The sequence below is a fragment of the Mycteria americana genome, chromosome 5 (assembly GCF_035582795.1).
Source record: "Mycteria americana isolate JAX WOST 10 ecotype Jacksonville Zoo and Gardens chromosome 5, USCA_MyAme_1.0, whole genome shotgun sequence".
In the NCBI taxonomy this organism is placed as follows: Eukaryota; Metazoa; Chordata; class Aves; order Ciconiiformes; family Ciconiidae; genus Mycteria; species Mycteria americana.
The window spans coordinates 32549177-32575238 of NC_134369.1; the positions used below are offsets into that span (position 1 = coordinate 32549177).

General features: G+C 41.7%; 2 protein-coding genes across 2 annotated transcripts in view; one reads left to right on the top strand and one right to left on the bottom strand.

The window, feature by feature from the left end:
* Nucleotides 1-92: 92 nt before the first annotated feature.
* LOC142409868 (cytosolic phospholipase A2 epsilon-like) lies at nucleotides 93-25797 on the bottom strand. Its single transcript, XM_075501623.1, has 20 exons — nucleotides 25771-25797; nucleotides 24108-24180; nucleotides 15865-16001; nucleotides 15410-15541; nucleotides 14144-14184; nucleotides 13150-13192; nucleotides 12493-12556; nucleotides 10944-11104; nucleotides 10647-10739; nucleotides 9949-9986; nucleotides 9120-9276; nucleotides 8508-8644; nucleotides 7777-7999; nucleotides 6451-6565; nucleotides 5674-5811; nucleotides 4850-4957; nucleotides 3531-3722; nucleotides 2899-3065; nucleotides 1211-1394; nucleotides 93-331 (listed from the first exon to the last, which is right to left on the bottom strand). Exons 1-20 carry the CDS (start codon nucleotides 25795-25797, stop codon nucleotides 93-95), a joined length of 2469 nt encoding a protein of 822 aa, XP_075357738.1.
* CAPN3 (calpain 3) overlaps nucleotides 22936-26062 on the top strand; it is a 233842-nt gene continuing 230715 nt past the window's right edge. The window contains exon 1 of the mRNA XM_075502789.1: nucleotides 22936-22943. The gene's annotated coding sequence lies outside the window, so the exon portion shown is untranslated. The remainder of the gene's footprint in view (nucleotides 22944-26062) is intronic.

Consider the following 26062-nt stretch of genomic DNA (forward strand, 5'->3'; position numbering starts at 1 on the left):
CATCTGCCAAGAACAGTGAAGTAGCTGTTGCATTTGATATATAATTCTGTGCTGGCATGATAAATACTCAGTAAGAAAGAGGAAAATGCTGTTCAAGCAGAGGACTGTGCTTGTGATACTGGCTGGCTCTGAGCTTGTTTCTTCCGTGCCACAGCCATGCGCAAGGCCTGAAGAATCATGTTCTCGTTGTTCATGATGTTGTAACTAGTCAGCTTCAGGAGCTTGTTGAAATCTTCTGCTTTCAGCGAGACTTCCCTCGTTGAGTATGGAGAGCAGAAACTGGAGATATCAACCTTGCCCAATTCCATTTCGGCAGCACTACGTGACATGCCTGTCAAGGGAAAATAAGAAGGTGTTCGTATAGTTCCAGGGAATTACAGTACCCTGCTAGACTATGTCAAGAATAATTTAGAGAGGTCACAGATGCAATTGCTATGAAGACAAGTGTAGTGTTATGATCTCTGAAAAATCTACTTCTGAACAAAGCCTACTGGAATTTAAAAAAAAAAATAATAGTGTCACTAAACATCATTCCATTGCAACCAGCACCTTCTACTGGGCAGCTCATGGCATGTCGTTTCATGTGGTCACAGGTGCTTGTCTTACCCTGCAGATTCTTGAGTAGAATGTATACTAATGGTAAAAGGAATAAACAGATGTATAGGACAGGAGGAAGTAGAACATTAATAGCCTTGGAAATCATCACAAAAACAAAGCCTGCATCTCAAATAGTGGTCCAAAAGGACGCTGTGACTGTATTAATTTATGTATTATTGCTTTGATTTTCCAGCATATACAACCAACACATTAAACAGACCAAATAGAAAGCACAGATGGCCTCCATGGAACCATTCCACACTGTACAGGTAATTCTTCCCTAGATCTGACTGTCATAAAAATACATAATCTGAAAAATATGCTTTGTTCTACACCCTAAAGTAAACTTTCGGAGATCACAAGAAGAAATTAGTTCCCATTCCTCTACTTCAGGAACACATTTGCTCTTTCACTGAATTGCACCAAGACTCAAACTAAAATTATGCACAAGATTTCACCTGATTTTGCAAATAGTTTGCGTCATCCCATTTTGCAATGTATTTGCTAGTAGAAACAAGCAAACAAAGGATTTTTGTTTTGGGATGAGGGAAAAACACCTAGGGAGTAAGAAAATTCATTGGTCAATAAAATTAGCTGGGTACTGTTGACTTACCAGGTGCTACATATCTTTGAAAGGTGTCATTCACTAGAGGAAAATAAAGCAGCAGAGGAGCTCCCGGGGTGTCTGCACCATCGAACATGTAGCACTCTTTCAGGTTCTTCTCATCGTCCTTCAGCCCGATGCTGGGAAACGGAATTCCCTGCTCTGAGAAGTATCTGCAAGCTTGCTCCAGGGGCTGGTCATGGCCCAACAGCAGCAGCATAAGGAATGGAAAAGATACCCAAGATCAGGCTGCTGCCAAAGCCCAGTAATTCATGCCAAGTTGCACAGAATAGACTGATAGCGCTGGACATCTGGCAATATTGTGAGCACCTGCAGCAGTGACTGTTCTTCTGTTGCCTGAGGAGCTATTTGAAAATGGTCTTACAGGAAAACACCCAATATCAAGATGGTAAAGAGGGTTTAAACATGTACCAAGGCACATCTCTAAAATGGGAATATGATTTAGGAACAGAACAGATGAATTCAAAGAGTGTTATAAAGCATCATTAATTAAAGGAGAAATAAATCAGAAAAATTTAGATCTAAACAAAACTAAATTTACGGCCCAAGACAGTAAGATTCACAATCAAGTTACAGCAGTTTATATAGCAGTATAACTGTATCAAGTTTATATAGCAGTCTAACTTGTGAGTTGACCTCAACAGACTAGCAGGGTTTTGAGACCAACTTACGCATTTCCATAACTTTGAATTTTAGAAAAAATGCGAGATTTCAAGCTAACATATTTTAGGTCTCAAAATATAGCACTAAAAACATTCATCAGAAAGTTCATTTGTGATGGCCAACTTTGTTAAATTATCTAACAAAACACTGAAGTACCACCTGGGGCCGTTTGAATTAAATATTTCCAAAAGACTTCAGATTACAAGAAAGAAACGTAGTGCAAGTTATTACATATGCTCTTTTTCAGCTACAGAGACAATTTTTTTTTTCACATGGCATCACATTGTAAGAACAGCATTAAAGTACCTTCCACTTGAGAAAATGTCAGAACCTTAGCCAGTGAACTTTGTGTTTTCTGTGGTGCCCTTCAGGGACAGGATTACAATTACAAGTATATATTTGGAAGCTTAAATCTGTCTTTTTCCATGGTGAATACCACTTTCAAAATGTGTATAATCATTTTAACCAAATGAGATTTCTTCAAACATAGTAAGTGCATTTGATATCTTGCTTCAAGTCCACTATATAAGGAGAAAAATTGTATTTATTAAAAGAGATAAAAATAAAGATGAAGAAATTCTTCATTCACTAGGTTGTTCTTGGACAGTTAGAAAATCACATATTAAAATCAAAAGACAAATAAAATTTTATATGTTTAAGGAAAATGCAGATTAAATTCAGCATCTGAGTCACAGACAAAGTTTTTCCAGCTATATTTGTGCTATAAAATCTTACATATAATCGTAATGGAAGTTGCAGCTCAACCATCATAACTTCACTGTGCCGCTCTGTATTTCACTGGTGAAGCACTTAGGTGAAGCACTTCTCTCAAAAGTGGTTTGAGAAAAACAGATATATTTTCCCCTCTGGGAATTTCTATTCTTCTTCTAAGGTTTGCAAACTCCATGTTGCTAAATTCCACTAAGTTTCACGTTTTACAGACACCTGTCTGAAAGTTGTGGAAAGCAAAGGAAAAGCCATTACTAAACAAAGACAGTTTTGGGCCTTCTCACCAAGGTCTGTGATCCACCAGTGTAATTTAAGTGTATGATGACGTCCACTTTCCTCTCTGGTCTCATAAGTGGTGGGCAGCTGGTTTCAAAGAAGAAAGCTGCATCCACCAACTCCAGGTGCTCTGAGTTGCCTCTCAGGTCATTTGGAGAGGTGTCTAGCAAAGTGTCTAAAGAGGAAAAGATTCAGAGCTATTAGCAAACTGCAGAAAGACATCTGTCGAGTTAGAAAGCAAAAGGAAGGCGAGCTTCCCTCCCATCCAGGATTTTCCCTTTGCTTTAGGATAGCATGCAGCAATCCCTTCAGCCTTTCCACACACATCTTGTTGGTCTTTCCAAACCCATGAACTGCACCAAACCCATGGCAGGTTTTCCACTTGGCCCCACTCCAGTGATTTTCATCCCAGAGAGGACTTCCAGTACCAAACAACCCAAAAATTTAACAGTTGTGTTACTGGACGTGAAAGAGATGAGGATTTACTTCGTTATCCCTCCTCTTCTCTCAGCAAGCACTAACAACTAACGAAAACCCCACTCAGTTCTCTTCAGGATGTACAAATGCCCCTTGTTATATCCCAGCCCCTGTGCCTGCCCCAATGACCGCTGAGGCACGTAGGCAGGAGTGCTGTCCACACCTTTCCATTTTGCAAAATGCTCCTGCTGGATGTACTCGTTGTGCATCTGGAAGCCCCTCAGGAAGTTGTGGTACTTGGAGACGGCAGGACGGTCTGTCAGGATGTCCCGGAGAGCTGTGGAGAGGCCGCTCGTAGGAGTGAACATGCATGTAGCCATCTCGTATGGCTTCTCGGGCAAGTCCGGTTGTTCCTCTAGAGATACATGGCATAAATGACATGCAATTGAATTATAACCACAATTGAGAGGAGGTTAGGCACAAAGAGGAGAAAGGGTCAGCGACTCTTCTGTACCAACAGTAATCATGTGTTCACAGCTCTCACCATTGCATTATTTTTCCCTATGGTCTGCAGAGAGTTCTGGTCAATCTCTTGACAAAATATAAAATTACTTTTGTTTTCTAAACCCTGGTTGGCCATGTCTGACTAAATACACATTAAATTCACTTTTCCAAGCAAACAAGAACAGGGAAAACGATTTTTTTTTTAATATATCTGAGAGGATTACTGCTTTTAGATTCCACGTAGGTTAAATATGAAATTCAAAGCTTATTTATAAAATGAAAAGAAAAATTTGAATGTTTTATTTTTAAATTAATTGTTTTTACTTTTAAAAAACAATTTGTTCAATTCGGTTTGGGTTTGGCCAGCTGAATTCAACACAAACTTGCAAATTATTGATATAAACCCAAACATAAGGGTTTGGGTTTTTTTCCAGAAACGTAGGCTAGAGAATCCTGACCCAAGTCTGTTCACTATGAAATCACTGGCTTTGCTTGAATTTTAAGATGAAGATGCTCATGAGTATTTTCAAGGAATGGTCTTTCAGTACAGAGCTGCCTCTCTCAGCTGGTATAACAGAGCTCCACTCCATTGACTTCCTTTGACCTCTACTAAATTTTCAGTTCAGTCAGATTTTTAGGGAGGGATGCGCTATGCAGGACAACGAGATATTGGAAAAGGAAGTGCTCAAGCTTCTCTCTGGTTAACAAACAGTTGACATGAGGCTTTGACAGAAATTCTTCTTTCCAAGTGTTTTAACACAACGCTTTAGACATCACCTTATGTATCCATCCCTATCTCCTTTCCATCAAGATCTATCTGATGGTGTCTTTCCTTCTAGTAAAAATCTCACTATTTTACTGAATAGCCAGTGCTTTGCTTATATCAAATTACTTTATTTTCCCAGTGCCTCCCATACCCAGAGGCTGGGAGCACCAGGCTGAAAGAAAAACTCAAAACATGAGAAATGTTAGCACACTTACCATATCAGAGTGGCCTGGAGGAAGGAGGCCATAAGTCAAAGAGTACTTGAGATTTACCTATTTCGGTCACTTTGCCTTGGGTCCACCTGTGCCAGAAGTCCTCTGAATTGTCAGCTGCATGCCAGGCATCCAAGAGGTTTTTGGAGAAGATACTACTCCACATTCCTAGGAAATGGGAATGGTATAATATGTAGTACTGAGGTAAACACAAGGAAGTTCTTTTAAAAGAACTGACTTCTCTTCCTTCCACAACTCTTCTTTAACTTTTTCACATTCCTATCCAATTTTTGCATAAGCCCAGACACCTATTTCAGTTGCAGAATTGAGTTAGAAGGCAAACTTATTTCAGAAGAAATTTCAAATTATTTTTCCTTCCACCATGTTTTAACTGAACATTTTTTCTTTTTTTTTGAGAAATTTTTCATTGTAATTTTCCTATTTTCATTTCCTTTTTCCTTTGATAGAGAAATATTTTCAGCCAGCTCCTTCCCTGATTCCCTTCTTTCTTGCCCTATTTATTTTTTCTCAACATTTCCTTCAGCTTCGACAAAGTCTCGTAGATTTCCAACTTTCAAAATGTTTTGCAAGCTATGGGAAATGGTGATGCTTCAAAAGCACTCGTGAAGGTACATAACAACTTATTTGTCATTTTAGTTTCATTTTATCTCAGTCCAAATGATAAAACCACCTCTGCTAGCTGGGCAGTTGAGCAAGTCTCAGGAGACATGCTGAATTTCAGCTGGCTGAGGTACTGAACCATTTCTGACACGACGCAGAACCTCTGCTGCCACATGCAGAACAACAGGTTGCTGGGGGACTACTTTTGAGACTCGTTAGTGTTTGTATTAAATTCTTGTCACTCCGCCAGGCAGGCGAGTCACCTTGCATGAAGCAGATCCGGGACTCGGGAAGCTTCTTCATCAGGCGACCCATGAAGAACTCGCTGCCAAAATCCTCTGCGCGAATGAAGGCACCGTACTTCAGGAAGCCCACCTCGTATGGCGTGAACTCCACCCACTCTGCCAAAACACGCACCAACGATGTTAGCTCTGCTGCTAAAAACGATCAAGCCGCCAGATATGGAATAAACCTTTCAGCCTTCAGCCCTCACAGGCGAGCTGGCTTAGCACGTGCTCTGAGCAAACCCTGCTGACAGCCGCCTCTGAATCAGCTATTGCACTGTCTACAGGTTTGCGAAAGAACAATGGCAAGGCTAAGGGAAAATTTAAATTCCTCTTTCTTTTTATCTAGCAAGTGGGAAATTTTCTTATGGAAGGTGGACTAGAACACGGATTGACTTCCATTGCTTTTATTGCCTTTAGCCAACTATGAAAAACATACACTAGGCGAACTTAAAGCTCCCGTGAATCACTTCCTTTAAGAATTCATAGTGTTTCTGAGACTTTGTCACAGATCTATGTTGTGTTATTAGTCCGAAGTTAATGTCTGAATATGCACACTTAAGCGCCAGGAGATCTTACAAAATACTAAACTGTTGCCATTTATCCTGTGGCTGCCCAGTTACTCTTCCTCTCTCTGAACAGGACTTCTCCTGGCTCGGAGCGAGAATTTAAAACAATTTGCCATTATTTACAGTATCCCCACGGTGTATCTCCTGAGATAAAAACATAGCTCTTTTTCCAGAATTGAAACATTACCTCTAAAATCTTTGGTGGCAACTTTGTCCTTGACATTGAGGGCGAGGTAGATGGGCAGCGGGTTCTGACCCTTATTCACTGCCCGACGTTGATCAGAAAGTCTGTGGTAGCATTTCTGGATTTGGAAAAAAAAAAAAACAGCTGATAATCAGTTCCTTAAAGACATCAGCTTATAAAGTCTGAATATGGGATATCATTTTCCTGAATTTCTTCCTAAATTTACTTCCATGTGCTTGAATAACAGAGGGCAAGAAAATCATGGGAACAAGATTGTTCCCTTTAATTGTTGTTAAGATAACCAGCCGTGTTCTACATTCAGTATACAATGACAGTAATGAGTTGCTTCACGTGCTATTCTAACTTTGCATTGCTAAATGTAAGTGAAAAAATAGGGCAGATCTGGGTAATTCAGCTGTTAATCACAAACTTCATGTTAAACATATGAGTTCTTCAAGGCAGCATGTTAATGACCCTTCTAGTCAAGATTTTTTTTGAAAACCATATTGGAAGTTAACATCCACAGAGGAAAAGTCCTTGAGCTGTCCAATACTAACAACTTATCTCATATATGAAATGGAGATTTTGAGTGTACTTCAACCAAATTAAATTCTAGCAAATTTTGCTATGTAACACTGAAGCCAGAAATACAATGTGAAATATGATATGAAATAAGAGTAGTTAATTTATCTGTTTCACCTAGACAAAATATAAACCACGGTTACAGGATTTTAAAATAAAATAGCTTTTTCTTCAGCTATCATCAGTCTGCTAGTTTACATGGAAAGTTTTGCTTGTGTCATTACAATAAACTTAGGAACGGGAGGTCCTGAGAGATCAAATCCAAAGTAGCTGAATGGCAACTGCAAAATCACAGTTTCTGTAGCTAAGATGTCTCAGGAGCTCTGGATCTGTATACTTTCTCATCAGTAAATCACAAAGTGCAGTAACTACATATGGGGTACATCTGCAGTACATTCAAAGTATGACTGCAGCTTGTGTAAATATTGCGGCAGTGGAGACATAAAAGCATGGGGCCATAAAAAACACCTAAGAATCTTGAAAATTTCTTGGACAGCTACAAGGTTAATTAGCATGCTGGTTACTTTAGAGTTAGTCCGAGCATTTCTATGTTACAGTCAATCATACTTTAGGCTCCAGTGTAGATATACGCTATGTCTCCAAGTTATTAATGTAAATAAGTGGTGTTCTGTCTACATACCAAGTATGTTGTTAGTGGCCAGGTGTCTCTTCCTAGTTTTAATTTCTTGTACTGGTCATAAAGATCAAGTCACCAACTTTATGAGAAGAAAGATGCATAGACATTACCCCATCATTTAACATGGATTCAATCATGAGTCCCCACAGATCAATAAAAGATGTCTTATGTCCTGCTTGGGTCCTTTGGCTCAGCTCTCTGTAATAATTCCTCAGACTTCTCAAGCAAAAAGCCCCCATCTTGCACTTGGCTGCTTGCTTCCGAGCTTCGATAATTATTTCTCCAAGATCCTTACGTGACCAATCAGCATCTTCATATAGTTTTGTCATGGTCCTGCAGGCAGGGAACATGATGGAAAGCAGAAAGAAATGAAGAAGATGCTTTTGAAACTCAGAGGATATACTTTGCAGAGCTTTGGGCACTTATTGTTTTATCTTTAGGTTACTCTCCTCTTTGAGCTTACTTTGAGCATAAATGCAAGTCTAAAGGCAATCAGTCAAAAATCACTTGATCTGGATCCAATACAAGCAGCTACACCAGCTGTCAATGCTGTTTCTGTCCAACAGTAAGTAACCATAAAGGATCATTTTGCATAGGATTAAGGATGTTTATGTTTCAAATAAAGTCTCCCCTTTTGGTTAGCGATAAGTGACTTCAATGACACCAGATGTATGATGCTCAATAGGTCTTTCATGGGTGACCCTGGCATTCATAGACCAAAGATGGAAACAGTAACTCAATAGACCCCTTTTACTCTCGCTGAGATGTAAAACCCTAGATAAAGCATGCGTTTTGCTTAACACAAGAAGATCCAAACAACAGTATCAAAATGACTCCTCACCAAGTTGTGCCAGACGAGCCACTGATGTATGAAATGCAATCCAGAACACGCAACTTTTGAAGACCCAAAATGCTGCCATACATGGCAGTGAGTGCTCTTATCCCACATCCTGCTGTGGTCACAGCCACTATAGGCACCTGTTCAACACAAAAAAGGGCAGAAAGCATAGGTGGAAAAGTGGCATTAAGGCATATCGTGTCAAAAGAAGGCAGACATGCAAAAGCAACATGGTAAAATAAACACGTAGATTAGAGACAAAACAACATTGCTTTATGAGTTATAAGTAATACAAGTTGCTGGCATCCCTGTGAGGTATACTAAAAGATTTTGCACTTCAGGAAGGATTTTTAAGAAAGACAGACCAAACTCCTTGGTTTGAAGTTCCTCCAAATGATTCACTAGAAAGCCAAGTGGAAGTAGAGACTTGCTCGTCCAGACAGACTGTTGAGCTCTCCAGCTGAGATCTCCCTGGCTGCAAAGAGCACCCTGGAGGAGCAGCTGCTGACAGAGGTCCTTGCTCCTTATCTGGATGGAGGCGAGAAATCACTCCTTATCTCCAGGCTTGAGGGAAAGGAGAGAGAAAAGTCACCCAGCAATGCCTTTCCCAGTTACCTCATGCTCTTGCAGATCTTCCTCCAGATGAAGAACATCCTTCAGCGCAGCAGCAACCACCTTCCTCCGGTTTTGCAGGAAATCCTGTTCGTCGGTGCACAGGTCGAACCCCAGGCGGGCATCTAGGTTTCTTGGCCTGAAACACAGACCCTGAGTCCTGAGACCAGGGCACAAATATTATTATATTATTATTCGCCGTGGTCAACTCCAGCTATGCTTGTGTGTGTTTACAGACCAGTTTGTGGACAGTATAATGTAATAAATGAGAAGGAGCAACACCACAGACGGGCCTCTACTAATTGCCATAACTGCTAACAAGAATGCAAATGGGAAGGCAGAGCAGAACATGACATACTGTCCTGGTATGGTACAACACGCTTCTGGTTTTATTTGCTCATATAATTCATTTTTCAAATTTCAGTAGTACCTGCCATATGTGCCTGTAACTAACTAGGTAACCGCTGTCAACAGGCACTGCAGTTGATTAGGGAAACAGCTACCATGCGTTGGTGTTATTTTGTTTGTATAATACAGAAATATTTCTTTGTGGAGCTGCTCTCTCCATCTGTGGTCATAATAGTGCACACAAATCAAGATCTACTTACTGAGCTACACTAACAGCTTGGAAACTTGGAGGAAAGGGGGCCCGTGATTTAATTCTCCATCACTGAAAAAGGAGAACCTGGCAAACAAAAGCCTGCACCCCAAAGATGAACACACCTCTGCTTACAACTGAGCCTGCATGGACCCCTGCTGATTTCAAATGAGCTTTGTGTAGGTGCAAATGTCTCCCAGTTACGGGATCAGGTCTTGCTGGAGACTCACTTACCATTCACTTGCCTTTGTGTACAAGTCAATTGTCCTGTCCTGAAAATCGCAATACAAACAGTGTAAGCATGCTCAGGTCATTAATCCTGCGCCTTCCTCCCCCACTCCGTCTACAGGCTGAGTTTCCCTATCTTTGCAGTCAGTAATGCAGCTGCAGAATCTGGCCAGCAACGGTCTGGGTTGTGAGACATATAACAAGCTCCAGTACAGTCTGGGTTGAATAGAAGTGGGCCATTCACCCAAGCCAGGTGGGCTTAGGGTCCATCAGGTTTCCATAGCTGAACACCTAGTTTAACCTTCACTTTCTGCAAAGGTCATTGAAAGCTGGGCGTCTGAACCACAGGCATATGGATATTCTCTGTTTTATCTTCTGCTTCAGACTTTCCCTTTGCAAATAGGTGTCTTAATTGTCATATCCATTACTGTTAGCTCACATACTATGTTGATGAACATATTAGATATGTCCTGAGGAAATTAGTTTAAACTCAGAACAGGGTTGAATGGCATGCTTGGAACCACATGCAGAACAAAAGAAAAAAAATAAATATTGCATAGTTGCAGAGTGACTGTAATTCACACCTTACACTGTAGCATGCGTCATGTCTGACAGGAACTGAATCACTGAACTGTAAGACTCTCGTGACCCACCAAACTGAATGTGTGTTGGGTTGTTTTTTATTAAGAAAGACTTGTTCTCACCTCTGCTATTGTTATTTTCTCTTGTATAGGAAGCGAGTTCAGAGCTAGAGTCACAGACTCGTTCATATCCCTTTCATTTTGACTTGATATAGACTGGAAAAAAGGGTAGAAAAAAATAACAGTTAACTATTATACGAAAAGGGGGAAACGAGGTAAAAGCAATCTCCCCTGCCTCGCTTACATACATGCACTTACCAATTCCCTGCATACACAAACCTGCACACACACTCAGGTCTTAGAGGTCCCCAAGGAAATACACAGCAAATAGCCAGCCACACATTAGTGGCAATCACGTACCCTGCTGAGCCGCCTCCGCCGCGGCAGAGCCACGTTGAGCACCGACTGATTATACTTGATGTAGTGGAACCTGGCTGGGGAGGTCGGGCAGAGGCAGGAGCTCAGCGTGTGGGTCTGGGTTCCTTCGTATGACCCGTCCACAGTTAATGCAAACTTTCTTTCTGAAGCAAAGGATTTTCAAATTTAAGTTCTTAAAAAAAAGTGGTTTCTTTGCACAGTAATGTAATATCTGTTTTTCTTAAGTAACCACTTCATTTTGATACCCAAACTGTAGGATAAATAAATAGACTCACTTATCTGAGCCTTTGGGTTTCAAATTTAGAGCTCATGTACAGAACATGCCGTATAGTAACTTTTGCTATATTACCACTGCACTTCCATATATACTGTGGTTGCTGAGACCACTGCTCTATTTCACAGCTGGTAACAGTTTTGGGGCAAAAAAGCACGCTCTCCCCTCAAAGTCTGAAATTTTCCAAGTACCTCAGTAATAAGACAGTATATGGTACTAAAATATTATTCTGGTATAATAATAAGGTATTTTGAAAATTTCAGACTTTTAGGAGAAAGAATTTTTTTTTTTTTTTTTGTAGCAGAGCACAGTTCTCTTTGGAACCAGTAAAATCTCAGTCCCTCTATCATATTTCCTTTCACTTCAACCTGTAATATTTCTTTTGAAATAATTTCTAACACTTACAAAAATAATGCCTGGTGTTTTCTGGCCTTCATGTAATAAGCCCCAGCTATGTCTCTTCAAGTAACTGAAAAATGGTCTTTATATAGAATGGTATCAACCCAGGTTCAAGGTGAAATACAGTGGTAAATCCAAACACTCAAAGGTGTATATAGTCAGCCTTCAAAAGAATTATCCCACTCAAGCATTTTCAGCCCCATCTGGCAAACTTCTTCACTGTGACAACTGAGTTCAACTGGATCATCCACATGCTAAAGCAGTTTGCTGGATTGGGGCCATCAGGACATGTCACAGTGTGATGTTTTAAAAATTGCGTAGGAGATACACAGGTCCACAAGCATGGACTCGAGACGGTAGTGATGCACTGTTTAAAATGTGCGACAAATGTCTTTGGTAATATACTGTGTGTCTCATGTTTCACCTAGCGGCATGTTTTATATTGTTACTCCTAAAGAAAATTTTAAGAAGTTAAATGGATAAAAGAGGCCCAGTCCTCTTCCTGCCCATTTTCTTTATCTCTGAATCCAGAAACAACAGGAATTTGCTCCAGTTTAAGACTCAGAAAATTTCAATTCCCTGTGCAAATATTTTGGAAAGTTATAAGCGTATGACAAGTTGTTATTAGAGAGGAAAGTATTTTGTGGGGAAACCAGACCACATACTCATCACGCCGCGTTCTGTAACAATTGATATATTTTTGACCAACTACAGCCCCCTCCAGAGGCCACTGACATCTCTGGGATTTTGTCATGCATCTTAAATAATTTTAAACCAGAGCGTTCAAGTGTAAAACACTGAGCGCTTTTGCCATAAAGTGGCATCCAGATTTGCTTCATAAGTCAGCGAAAGGCTCACCCGTACTGTCCTTCCTCAGCCTGCCGCCATTCACCTGCACCTCCAAACACGAAACCTCGCGGGACTGTAAGAGACAACCGGGGAAAGAGAAAAAGGCATTCGCTGTCAGCAGAGCTCTGCCTCGGCCAGTCCCTCAGACACGTGTGGGGCGCAGGGGCTCGGGGCACGCACCTCAGCAGAGAGATGGTGCCAGCCTATAACCCCTCTAGCAGGTCTAGGGAGGTGGCATTGGGTTTCCACACGGGAAATAACAGATCATGTAGAGATGAGGAATGAGAAGGGATCTGCTCGCTCCTGCCGGGAGAAGCAGTCCCACAAGGGCATGGGGGAGGACCGGCCACAGGGGAAGGGGTGCAGGGCAGGATGCTTAGCCCAGCTCTCCCCGGGCAGACGGAGGGATGCCATCCGACGGAGAGCAGCTCAGTCTGGGCAGAGGCGAGCGCTGGCGGCAGGTCACAGCTTTCACAGCTGCGGCCTCTCCCAGCATGAGTCACTAGCGGGGACCGCGTGGGAAAGCCAACACCGACACCAGCCTCAGCCTGCCTCTCGGCCGATGCCTTCGTGCCATCGTATGGAGCAACTGCCCGGTACCTTTAATACTAGCTTTGCAATAAGCATTGCTATATGGCAGGGAAAGGATTATGAAATAAAAATTACCACTAAAACTCCATTAGTAACAATGTTTTCAGGAGGATCCGGACTAAAAGACAAAATGGAAAACAATCAATTCAAAACCAGCACTCTCCTTTTTCTGTTTGTTTGGTTTTTTGGTTTTTTTTTCCTTTACTCTTCTTTAATAATTATTTAATTATCTTTATCTTTAAAAGTCTGCCTTTGGACAGGCAGCATGGGCAAACATGTCTAGCTGGACATTCAATCCAATTTGCCTCTCACAGGCTTGAGTCTGAACTTTAAACTGTTTATGGAGATCTGCTGAACGGGGGAGCTCCTCACTGTATCAGACAGGATCGTTTTCTGACACACTGAAGAAAATTTACACAGGGATGGCATAATTACACTATTGTCCCATATTGCTCAGTTCAAACCTGGGGGATCAGAGCTGAAAAGCTGGTGAATTCATCCAACATGCCATAACAAAAAAAGGAAAAAATATTACCATTTACCTTAAAAATCAATCAGCAGCACTAGGACTGATTTACATGCCCATTCTCTCCATTAACTGTACAGTCAGCATAGAAATACAGTAAAGAAATTTTTTTAATCTATTCCCACAACTAAAACAAGTTCCAAGTATCATTTTCCCACATTCTTATGACAAAGCAAACATCTGGGATCCCACAGTAAGGAGCAAGAGGGGTTTGAAACTTAAAACTTCCTCCTGTGCAGAATGCCCCTTGCAGCCTGGTGAGCAGCAGCCTCCAAGGACATCTCTATGCTCCCACCAGCATCTGTGCTAGCTTCTCCGTGTGGCTGGATGCCCGGTGTAGATGTACGCACATCACGCACTGTCATGCACCCCTTCTCCGTTAAATGCCATACTCAGGCATTTCCTGAACACCCAAAGTTCCCCTCTGCTTTATTCAGAAGGTGACAGTGCGAGGGGGCTGCAAGTGTAACCTGATGTTTTTGTGTCAGTAACGTTTTGTCTCTGGCTTACATTTCTATTGATCACCTATTTGACCTTACGCACCTGCTCTCCATTGTGAATTCAACCTCCAGCTCCTCTTTCCCCTGCAAAAGAAAATGAATGCAGTCACTGCAGGTTGATTCTCCTGTGAAGGGAGATACCTTACAGGAATCTGTGCTCTTCAGGGGACTCTATAAGCCAGTGTCCACTTTTTGTTACTGCACATGCAACAGATTTGATTTTCTTTATGTCCTATCTGCTATACTTCTAGTGTTACATACTTCAAATGTCATATCCATTATTTTAGCAGACTCCTACTTCAGACCTTGCAGGCCAAATGTAATTATTACATACCACAGGGCCTCTTGGTGGTTGTTCCCCCTTTCTGCAGCCATAGGTTCACCCCTCACTGTTTCACATTCCTGCAATTCTCCTTTCCCTTCCTCTCCCACAAGCTCTCAGCGCTCCCCACTGATCCTCAGCGTGAGCAAGGATGGATTTCTCTGGTGCATCCAAATCACCCTGCCCCTCTCTGAGCCCTCACCTACAGCCTGTGCAGGTGGGCCTCATGGCGCATCAATATGGTGGCACACTTGGGCACTTCATAGAAGTCTAGGGTGTTCTAGAGGGTGTACTTTGGTTTGGTGGAGTCTGCACGCATAGACTCATTGCATGCTCAGTTTTCATCTTTGTCTTTTATAATTCCCTCTCCCTGAGATTTCCTTCCTCCTTTGCAGGTTTTGGTGCAACTCCCGTTATCTTGTTGGCCCCTTGTGTGAGCACTAAAGAAAATACAGCACAGGGAGCCAGCCTTTCCAAAACAGGTATCAAATCAAATTAGCACTCACTGAAGTAAAGTATTTCTAGCCTAAACACTGTCCTTAAAACTTCAGTATAAAGTTGTCTCAACCTTATGAAACTCCAGCACCTGCTGAAAAACTCACTTCTGAAAATTGGGTTTGCAGCTTATGACTGCAGATCACTACTTTTACATTAGCAGAACATAATGCACAGCTCAGAACCACCAGGCCCGACTGCAAATGGACGCCTAAAACTGTTGAGGTAAACTCTTGATATTTTGACATCAAGGACAGCAAACAGACGATCAAGTCCAGTAATGCTTGCCAACTCTGTAGAAGCAGCACCCAAAATTTGCAATAATTACAGAAGCAACACTATATATCAGCCCCTGAAACAGATGGACATACTCAGCTGGCTAAATGGGCAGTAAGAAAGACTTGTATATGGGGCATGCGAGAGGGAAGATGAGACAACCACATTCTCACCTGACCACATCCCCTTAGCTTTGTCCTTGAATTTTATCCATACCTGCGGATTCAGCTGGAAACACAGCTGAATGTTTTCTCCAAGCTGGATTTTGGAGACGTCAAAGAATACAGTGAGGAGATGGTCATCTTGAGTTATGTTGTCCTCATCACAAACTTTCAGCTCCAGAATGTTCTGGAATCAAAAGAAAAATAGATTGTATAAGGTTTAACACACATAAGATGCCACAGATATTTCAGTTTAGCTAAAGGAATTTGGGAAAGAAGTTCGAGAATGAAAGCAAAGGCAACAGTAAAATAGAAATTTTGCAGTTTCACTCTACAGACAATTGACTATTCAGGAAGATACAGTCTTATCCAACCATTGAAAGCTGAATAACTACAGTAAGAGTGTGACTACTTCGTAAGGGAACTCAGAGAGACCTGCAGTCTGGAAGGGCTATACAGTAGGTTTGATATCTGGTAAGAATACCTGTTGGGGATAGCTGCCATTCCTACCTTAACCTGGCTCTGAATGGTGAAGTGGAAGGTTTCGTTCCACGTCGGGTTCTTGCTGTTCTGGACTGTTTTGGTGCGGAAATGCTGCACTGAAGCTGTTGGCAGGCTTAGGCTCACGTAGCAGTCTGACTGGGTTACTGTTGAAGAGAGGGAAAGCATGAAAGCAACAGACCAGTGAAACACATCTAGTACCCCGTAAGGTGTTGCACTGTACGAATTTTTAAGCTCTGTACACAGGACAATAGGCAGAATACAGGCCAGGATGCCAGCTAAGGTGCCATCAAGCCAGTGCTAGACAACCAGCTTGCTTTACTCTTTGTGAAAGCCTGGCAGTTTGCTCTTCTTGAGAACTACTTCTTTTAATTACTGGAAAAAAATAAACATTCAAAATATGCAGTTACATTGCATTCCTTTTCAAAGAGACACATAGCCAGACTATCTCTATATATCAGACTTCAAAGGTTTTAACACCGACGAGCCATCCATACGCACAGGGGCACACACATACACAAGAGCCACCGTTGACGGTTCAGGTGCCTGTCAGGAACACGGAGCAGAGAACATTCACAGCTGTGACAGGGGCTGCTGGACAGACAGAGCCCAGCTCATGCATAGTGGGCTTCCACAGGTAGACATGGACATGCCTTAATGTTTCTAGGGTAGCTCTGGCTGCAAGTTCTGTCTTGTCTACTTTTTGGAGCATCCTTTCTTTTCTCTAGCACATCTGGCTGCCAATGCAGTGGCGACAAGAGCTCACTTCACTGAAGATTCCCATGAAGTCCCATTGCTGTCACAGAAGGCAGGTCTTCCACCAAGGCACTTGATCTAGGTCTGCCTTCTTCCGTTTTGGAAAGTTAAAGAAAGGAACACACACACATACACCACAGAGCTAAACAACAAAGCTCTTTAAGAAAAAAAATTCAAGAAAAAAATTTTCAAGAAAAATAAATTAATCATCTGTGGAGAAGATGAATTGTATTTAATCCTCTGTGAAGTGGACTAAAATGAGCACATATAAGAAAAGTGTTGAAATGTTGAACAGTCTGATGGTGTAACATGTGGTTTGAGAAGCAGCTGTCCTGAGGGAGAGTTTTTGCCAGTAAAGCTGTGTAAAAAATATTGCTTAATGCCACTATTTTCACCTGCATCTCTGTGCCTCAGCCAGAGAGGGATAAGGGTATTTGCAACACTTGATAGGCAGGTGAAAGCTTGTTTGTGCTTCCCAGCACAGAGGAAGGTGACATTGCTTCTTTGCACAAGATTGCTTTGGCTTTGCTGTTTCAATTAGAGGTGTGTTCAGGTCATGAAGTTCACTTATGAATTTTAATGTTTCCAGATGTAGGGAGGGCAGCTTTAGTATTTTCATTTTTCCTTTCCCAGATGAAGAGGCCAGCTGTAAAGTTGGCTTTCCACCTGAGCTCCATCGTAGGTGAGCGATGTTCAGGACCAAAGCTTCAGTATGAAACAGTGGTTGGCAGCAGGCTGCAGTGCTTACATCATCAACAAGCACTTTCATTCTGAGGTCAGAATGATCTGCCCGCAAATATGTTTTGTCATAGTTGTTAAGAAATAAAAGGCAAACATGAATCATGAGATTAACAATCCTGTGGACCCACACTCAAAAGTCAGGGATGATCACCCCACAGAATATGATCTGTTAGTTACGGACAACAACCCACACAAGTGCCAAAGATAGCATGGGGGAGTATTCCCCTTAAATGCCAATCCCATCATTAGCGTTACGTTTCCTCTATTTGTAACGCCACCTACTCAAGCATTCCTGCCATTGCATAGCAGACACACCTTCATCTGACTGCACGTAGTCTTGTCCCACTTAGTGTTACTGGTATACCTGACTTTGGGAAATACAGAGTAATTGGCTCGGCCCTTTATCGCACTCTGTGTGTAACTGAAGAATTAGAAAAAACAGCCTTTTTTTTTTTTTTTCTGACTCCCATGAGACTTAAGTCATCTTTGTTTGAGTAACTCTGAACAAAAGAAAAAGTAACTTTGATCGATAAAGGTAGTTGTGGTATATACAAAGATATATAAATTCTAAAAAAAAAAAAAAAAAAACCAAACCAAAAAAACCCAAAACACTCCCAGAGTTTTGTGTGTATACAGGAAATGTCCATATGAAAATCCTTTTTGACTCTTGGGAAGTCCAGACTGATATTAGCACAGACTGCTGTCAGCTCTTGTCCCCACTAGGAGGATCAGAAGGACCCGAGTCCATGAATTTGTGAGCCATCCAAAGTTTATTTCATTGACATTTCCCAGATAGCAATACATGCTCTGACGAGGTCTGTTGTGAAGAACAAAGTATTACTTTGAAAGTCCACCAATTTTTTTCTTTTCTGCAAGTGATCACTGTCTGCTACTGCACTGTATTGTACACCTTTAAGAAATAACTACTTGTCAGCAAAGCTCTGACTTCTCATTTCAGATCTCTGACTTTCTCTGGGGGCCTTCTGACACAGCCACTAAACAAGCATCTTCCCATCTGCAAAACGTGTTTGGTAATGCCTTTTGTACTTCAGAGGTGTCCTCTGAAACCTAATTGCCTCTTGTTCATGAAGTATTTTTCCAAGTGTTATAAGAGAGGTAGTTATAACACCCAGGAACCTTTTTTACACATCTCGGATACCTCAGGCCCATACTCTGCCCCACCGGCTCCAGGTGCCAGCAGATGTGAGAACTGGCACTCCACAGCATATCCTGCGCCCGAGCCGGTCGGTCACGCTGCAATATCCCATCGCTTTGTATCAAGTGCCTCTTCACATATACGTACAAGGCTCCCATTGCCAGCCACATGCAAGCAAATGCATCATTACCCTGGTACGTAAGCCTAACCACCACCTAACTATGGCGATTACACTCATGTGGTACACACAGCAGAGCTTCACAGCAGCAACCTGTTGCGTCCCTCCCCTGGACCACGACACGTGAGCAGCCATCAAACATGCTTGGGGTGGCAGCCGTGGTATCACCGTGGGGCAATATCCTGCCAAAAGCAGGCGTAGCAGCAGGTGTTTATGACAGCATGGTCTCTTCGTCCAGTTATTACACGAAGTTTCTAATTATCTTCCCGGATAGCAGCAGGACTGGATCTTAATTGTGCTTTACCATTAGAAAGCATTACAGCGACACGACCCATGCTCAGAAACACCATAGCCCCAGCACCACGCTGCACCACAGACAAGAGCAGGGCACCAGCTGTTCTGGATCGAGCTAAAACGTCACCTGTCTCAAAGACAGCTCAAATTCAAACAGGGCTAAACCAAAAATTTTTAATTTTAATTCTGCCTCCTTTTTTGATGCTAACAGACGCAACCTCCAGCCCACATGTAACCTGGGCAGCAACCCAGACGTCTTCCCCCTCTTGGGCTGCCTTTAAGTGCTCACATTGAGGCTCTCTCTAGGGGGTAGATTTTTCATGGCTGTTAGGGTATCATTTTTCTTTTTGTGCTGAAGGGATTTGAACCAAGAATGTGGTCTCAAACACTGTTTGCCCAGATCATCTCCTTGATCATGTCTCCCCTCACTTGCAACCATCCATGTCACAAAATATAAACTATCACCACCAGCTAAGAAAAGCATTTTTCTTCTTCCTCCCACACTGTGGAGCTCACCAGAGATCTGGCTAAGGGTGGGTGGACAGGCAGGCATTGCTGTTTTCTAGAGTGTAGAGTATTAGATAATTTAGATCACCGGAACTTTTAATATTTTCTTTTAGATAAGAATGTGGGTTATTTCTGTGAAAGTAAACGTCTTCCTTCTCAAGGCCCTTCACAGTCAGACTATCAGAATTCACTCAGTCCTGGGAGATCAGTTCCTGCCTGCAGGGAGCTTTCAACATTAATCTCCTAATAGCTAAACTTCAATAAAAAGCTTTCACGCTTTCACCCACCCTGCCCTTCACATTGGGTGGAGCACCCTACAAGTATCCCTAAAACAGTATCACTAGTCTCATTTATATCCCTCCTTAAAACATCCCTTTGCTGAGATGTTGCTAAATAACCTTACTTTTTCCCCCCTGTTTTATTCCTTGTCGGGCTTTATCAGTCCACATCCTCTTATTTTATAATGAGATTTCAAGCAGCACCTAGAACAATAGGCTGTTGGTACGTAATTGCAACTGCTTAAATGGTGCAGTAAGTAATAAATAACAATGAAACAATAACAACAGTGCAAGAACAAAACACCAGAGGAAGTCTGCAGGTTCCTGCAATAAGCATCACGTTGGACCATAGTTCCTCAAACAATAATGTATTTCACTGGCTATATTTCTTTTCAGGATCTCAGGGGCCTTTCCATGAATGGATCTCCTATATGGCAGAACTGCTACTGCAATGCCATAAAGTAAGGTTTTTTTATAGAAATGTAAAACATACTTAATAATTTTATAAAATATTGTACCCAAAATAATATAAGCCTTATATAAAAAAGGTCCAAAACCTGGAAGTTTCAAAAATTAACAAGCCTAATTAAAAAAAAAAAAATATATCCATAAAAGCTTCAAAGGTATCATTTTCTTACTAAGAAAATGCTGAAGAAGATTTTTAACTCTACAACAGTCAAGGTCCATTTATCCCAGGGTCCACAGGCAGTGTCCACTGAGAGCTCCTGGATATTTTCAGGAAGCAGGGAATGATGGCTTAAAATTGCTCAGCTCAGTGTTCTCATCCAGTTGCCTATTTTTACCTTTTTGTTTAACCCTTAACACTCTGTTTTGTTTTCTTTTTCATTTGTTAATTCCACTTAATGATTTTGTTTCTCTCTAGTATCTTGTTCTTTAGCCCCTTCGTCTTTTTTTTAGGAAGGATCTTGGGTCTTGTTAGGGATGGACGTCCCTGTCAGAGAAGAATATGCCCCACATTCAGCGGTGGGTGTCTAAGGAAGAGTATAAGAGGGCAAGCATCAGATAATGCTCTCTCAGCCCTCACAATTTAAGATTCAGAGACTTCCTAAGCCAACCTTCATTGGATTTTTCTTCTATGAACTTGCCCAGTCTCCACCTGGAACCCACATAAACTTTTGGCATCCATGATCTCCTGCCGTGGAGAGTTCCCTAGCTGAACCACATGCTGCAAAAAGACATGTCCTTCTGTCTGTTCTGGAGCTATGGTGGTTGCCCAAGGACTGCGAGAGTCTGAGCTTGAAATTTGAAATTCTCTGCAGAGAAAGCCCTGTTTTTAAGGGTGGGTTGGATTGGTGCATATCCAAGTCTCACCGCATTAGGGAGTCAGGATGCAGATGGGACACACACCCAAATCTGGGAACTGGCAAGTATTCGCAGGTCCAGAAATATCAAGAGTCCCAATGAGCCTGATGGGGACGTGGGTGTGCTCAGTGGGAAGGGGGAACGTGGAGAACACAAACAAGGCACTAAATTCACAGGTGGTATCAATGATATCAGCTATGCATCAATACACAAGTGGAAATTAGTGTTATAATTTACACACTGATGGATCAGTGGGAAGAAGAGACAGAATAGCACAAGGGTGCATTAAAAAGTTTCGGGGTTTAAAAAGCAGAATGAAACAATTTAAATTGTCTTAGATAAAAATAGTATCTTATGCACTGAATTTCCATTAAAGGTCTTGTATTATCTATTCCGTGGGAGATGTTAGTGAGGTTTTGAGAGTCTATTGTTATGGATTAATTTTCCTACCTCTATTACCTGGAAAATGGAGCAGATAGGCCAATAATGAAGTTAACTTGCAGCACCAGGTTGGGAGACCTTCTAAATACTAGATGAGTATTAAACAAAGTCATCCAAAAACTCTACAGAAACCTAGTGCAAGAAGGGATCTCGAGAGGAGAAAATAACAAAAAGGGATTCACTTCAGAAACAAAAGGATGGGCACAATTGGCAAGAGATAGAAGGAGCTGATTTAAAATGTTAAAAATCTATAAGATGACTGAGAAATAGGTGACACTTGCCAACTTGCTCTATCTAGAAAAGTTTGCAGGAAAAGGAAAGTGATAAAAACAGAGCTGGGAAAAGGAAGAATGAGGAAAAAAAAATCAGTGTTAGGAAAATGGTACTGTAAAGAAGTCTACATCGCTGGTGATGGAGGTCCACACGCTTCTGGGTTTCCTAAGGATGTGTCTAGCTAATCTCTAGGGGACTGTAAAGACGACTGAAACAACTCAACAATATTACCCCAGTTTTACACACAAACCAGCAAAATTTTGTACAAGTAGCACATTTTTTATCTTAAACCTCCCATTTTGCTGCTTCTCAGGGAAAGTCACATACAGTTACCAACATGCAATTTGCACTAGCTTTTACATTGCCAGTGAGTTTAACCAGAGGTTAAATGAATTTATTAAAATATTTGAAATATAGGTTTATTTTATGTGATAAAGAGCATGTCATTGAAATATGTGACTTTTACAAGTCTAGCTGTATAGAAAACTGCATCCTGAAATCATTTAAAGGCAGATCTTTCTGATAAATGCAACTGACAATTTTACGCTCAGCAAAATCAAATGTTACTGGAATTAAGCAGCTGTCAATCAAAACCAGATTCAACGATTAAGCGTAAGCAAGGCAGTGCCATGACTGGTATGATTTTCTTTTCCTACATGATGGAAGTACCCAACAAGCAAAGCATTCACCTTTTGCAAATATTGTTTTTGTTTAGTTTGTGCAAATTTTTTTCCTCAATATTTTGACTGATACTACCATTTCAAACAGATGATAGCTTGGCAATGTTTGTGGTGAATGTCGGTGATTCTGTTTTGCAGGCAACATCCAGTACATGCTTCACAGTTTAAGGCAGAACAACCTCAGCCTGGAAAGCCCATGCTGTGGCTTTACTGCTGCTCCAGACCCTGTGCCATGCTCCGAAAGCACCTCTGTCATTCAAACTGCTCCTTTAAGCAGCTTTACAGGCTAGTGGGACATGTCTTGGACTGGGAAGCAGAAATGCCTGAGCATTTACGTACTTGTCCTTGCCCTAGAAATTTTCTAGTATTGGGAAGGACAGCATCAAAACATAGGGAACTCCCTTCAGAATAAAAGTAGTTTCAGGACAAAAATAAAAAGCATTGATCTAGATGAGAAAAAGGTGGAGAGGAAGTTTGGTAAGCTCATTATCATGCAGCTGGTTTAATAGAACATGATTACGTGGGGAGATATCTAAGGGCTGTAGTTTTCCACACCTCTTTCTTTCAGTTCTGAGTTCACATTTGTACCTTCAAATAGGTTTTAGCTGTAGCAAGGGATTTCTCTCCAGCCTATAACTGAGCTTCAGATCTCCTTTCCGCACTTTAGAAGTAGTCCAGTGGGAAGGTTCATACAGACTCTTCTTCTCCATACATTCAGCAACAAGAAAGTATCTTACTTCTCTTTGGTAAAAATTGGAATGAGAAACTCTTCTTCATATACCTTTGCTCTCTAGAGAAACTATAGCAGGACTCAAAGCAAATCACTTTGGAAAGGCCCAAACAAATGCCTTGTCTTGCATCATTTTAACTGAACAAATTTAGCTTGGACTGGTTCCTGTAGAAACTTTCTGGATTCAGACCTTCTTATTTGTAAAAATGAATAAATGCAAGACAATCAGCCATCTCCTCAGATTGGAGGTGATTGTCATTCACACCTTTTTTTCTAGTGCCTTGCAGTTCAGATATTTATGGAGCATTAATAAACTTTTACATAACTATAATTCCTGGGCTTTTTGTAAAAATAGTTAAGAATAGAAAAAGCTAACAGTGTGAGCCCTCAACTAATTTTGAAACATGGCTGTTGTTATGGCTGAATCGAATTTGGCAGTCCATGAGACATGTCAAGTATCCAGTCCTGAGCTCACATAAAATATTCTGTGATAGGCCCAGGGATGCGCAGGGTGGACATTACTGTAAGAAGGAACCATAGAAAGAAGTGCCCCATCTAAACTTCTTATTGCAGCCTTCCCTGTGAATAAAAAACCTTTCTTTGCAAATTCAGACGTGAAACATTTTATGCATTCTGTGCAAACATCTTCTGAACTACTAGTGGCTAGACTTCAGCATTACACTGGCAAAGATACAAGAATAAATAATATCTTCTAACTATGCTACCTCATCTTCAGCATGCTACAGTCACGCATCTTCTCTCTCTCTCCTTTGAGAGATATATACTCTGTAGATATAAATTTGAGAGATAAATACTCTGTAGTGTTTGTGACTGTTATATTCCGAGCAGTTTTACAAGCGCGTGGGTGCTCCAGGGGTATAGCAATGATACTCACGCAAGTCTGCTTTCCTGGCATTTTTCATCCGTATGATTTTTACGGTGAGCAAGTTGCAAGGAGAGGCTTCTGTCTGTTGAACAGCATACAAAATGCATGGGATGAGAATGCAGAGAGAAAGAACAGAAGTATAGTCAGATTTAGCACCAAATTAAGCTTTTCAATTCCAACCATCCAAAACATTTCTGAACTGAGGTTCTTCCTTGTGCATTGTCCTCTCCTTCTTCCCAGAAGGTTTGCAGCCAGGTGTGGCCAGAGACCCAAAACGTACATTCAATCACAGACCAAACCTCTGATGTCCTCCATTTTCCATTCTGAGGAAACTTGTGGTAACCCTCAGCTTGAGGTGTCTGACTCTTACAACCCAATCAGAGAGAAATGTGTGATAGTGAGCCTTGTTGTGTTATTAATACAGCTGACACACATCTTGACCTATGCAAATTCAAAGGATGTCATATATATCCACTATGTTTCACAACAAACAGCAGACAGTCTAGCAGGGCAGGAATTAGTAACAATATCATGGTGTAACGATGCTGCTCGTCAGCTGGTTTATAGCCATGTAATTCCATTGTTATGCTTGACGTAGAGCAGTGCTGGCTCTCAGACAATGAGGACCTGAAAACTGTCTTCCAGAGACCTATCCCAAACTTCTCAGAAGGGGGCAGTGAAAGCAACAACTCTGTAATTATTTCTCTCTGAATAATTCAGCTCATCCCATCTTCCTTTAAGCAAAGGTCACAGGAAAGTATCAATGGAAATCTTGGGAAACCACCTAAACCTAAGTGGTTATCAAAAGACATTTAACAAACCTGCCAGGAAACTGGTTTGATTTTGTCATCCTCTCTCGTCCTAAGCAAGGATCAGACAAACACGGTACTTAATCAAAAGTATAGGGGCTGAAGGTGAGGTACTTTTTTCCCTAGATAATTGTCTTTTTTAAATGAATAAAAAGAGGAAAAACTGCACATTTCATGCTCTAAATGACCAAAACAACCCACCAAAACCAACCAAAAAACCTCATAAAAATCTTAAAACTACAAACAAACGAACAAAAAAAAACACCAAAGAGGAGCGAAAAAGAAGGAGCAAAACTATGTAGTGATGCAACAAATGCATATAAGAGTTCAAGCACACTGCCTATAGAGGAGGCGATATCACTGCAAAGAATACACAGATCAATATATAACAATGTGTCACTATTCAATCCCTTGTGCCCAAAAACTCCCACAATTTTTAAGAGTGCTATATTTAACATCTCACATAATATTAGTTTCCTGGCTTTCCTCATGCACTCACTGACATTAGCGATGCCTCCTTATTTTTCCTCAGTCAGTTGTTTTGCCTAGCCCAGTTGGATGGAAGCGAAGGACAACAGCAATGTACAAGAAGATCTCTTTTTTTTTTTTTTAACTAGGGATTTTCAAAATAGTTAAATTGCTGCAGCACTGAAGTCCTTGCATTCCTGAAGGCTAAAACACAAAGCAGGCACAAAACCCAGGCAGAAGTCCCGCTTTGCTCTCAGCCTTGGTGCTGAAGAGGAGATCTCGGAGCTGACGATGCGATGCGGCGGGTGGAACACCACCTCCTACAGCAGCTCCCCTCTGCCGCCAAGGGGCTGCCTGCACGGCTCATCGCAGAGCCTCCTCTTTCCTTTTCTTACCTGGCTCTTACTGTAGAACAGGCCCATCGTGGTCTTTTTTTCGTGCCTGAGCCAGGTGCGAAACGCGGCAGCAGATGGGTACAGAGGAGTCTGGGCCGGGCAGCTTCTCGTGCTTTAAGCTGCCGGGAGCAAGCAGGCAGGTGTGTTAGTGCCTGACTCAGCGCCGCCTCACCCTGCCACCTCCACTTGAGCAATCCCCAACTCCTCCTCCTCCTCCTCCTCCTCACTGCCCGGGAGGTGAGTGCGTGCTGCACAGCTGCACCGAGGCACGGACACACAGGCTCCAGCACTG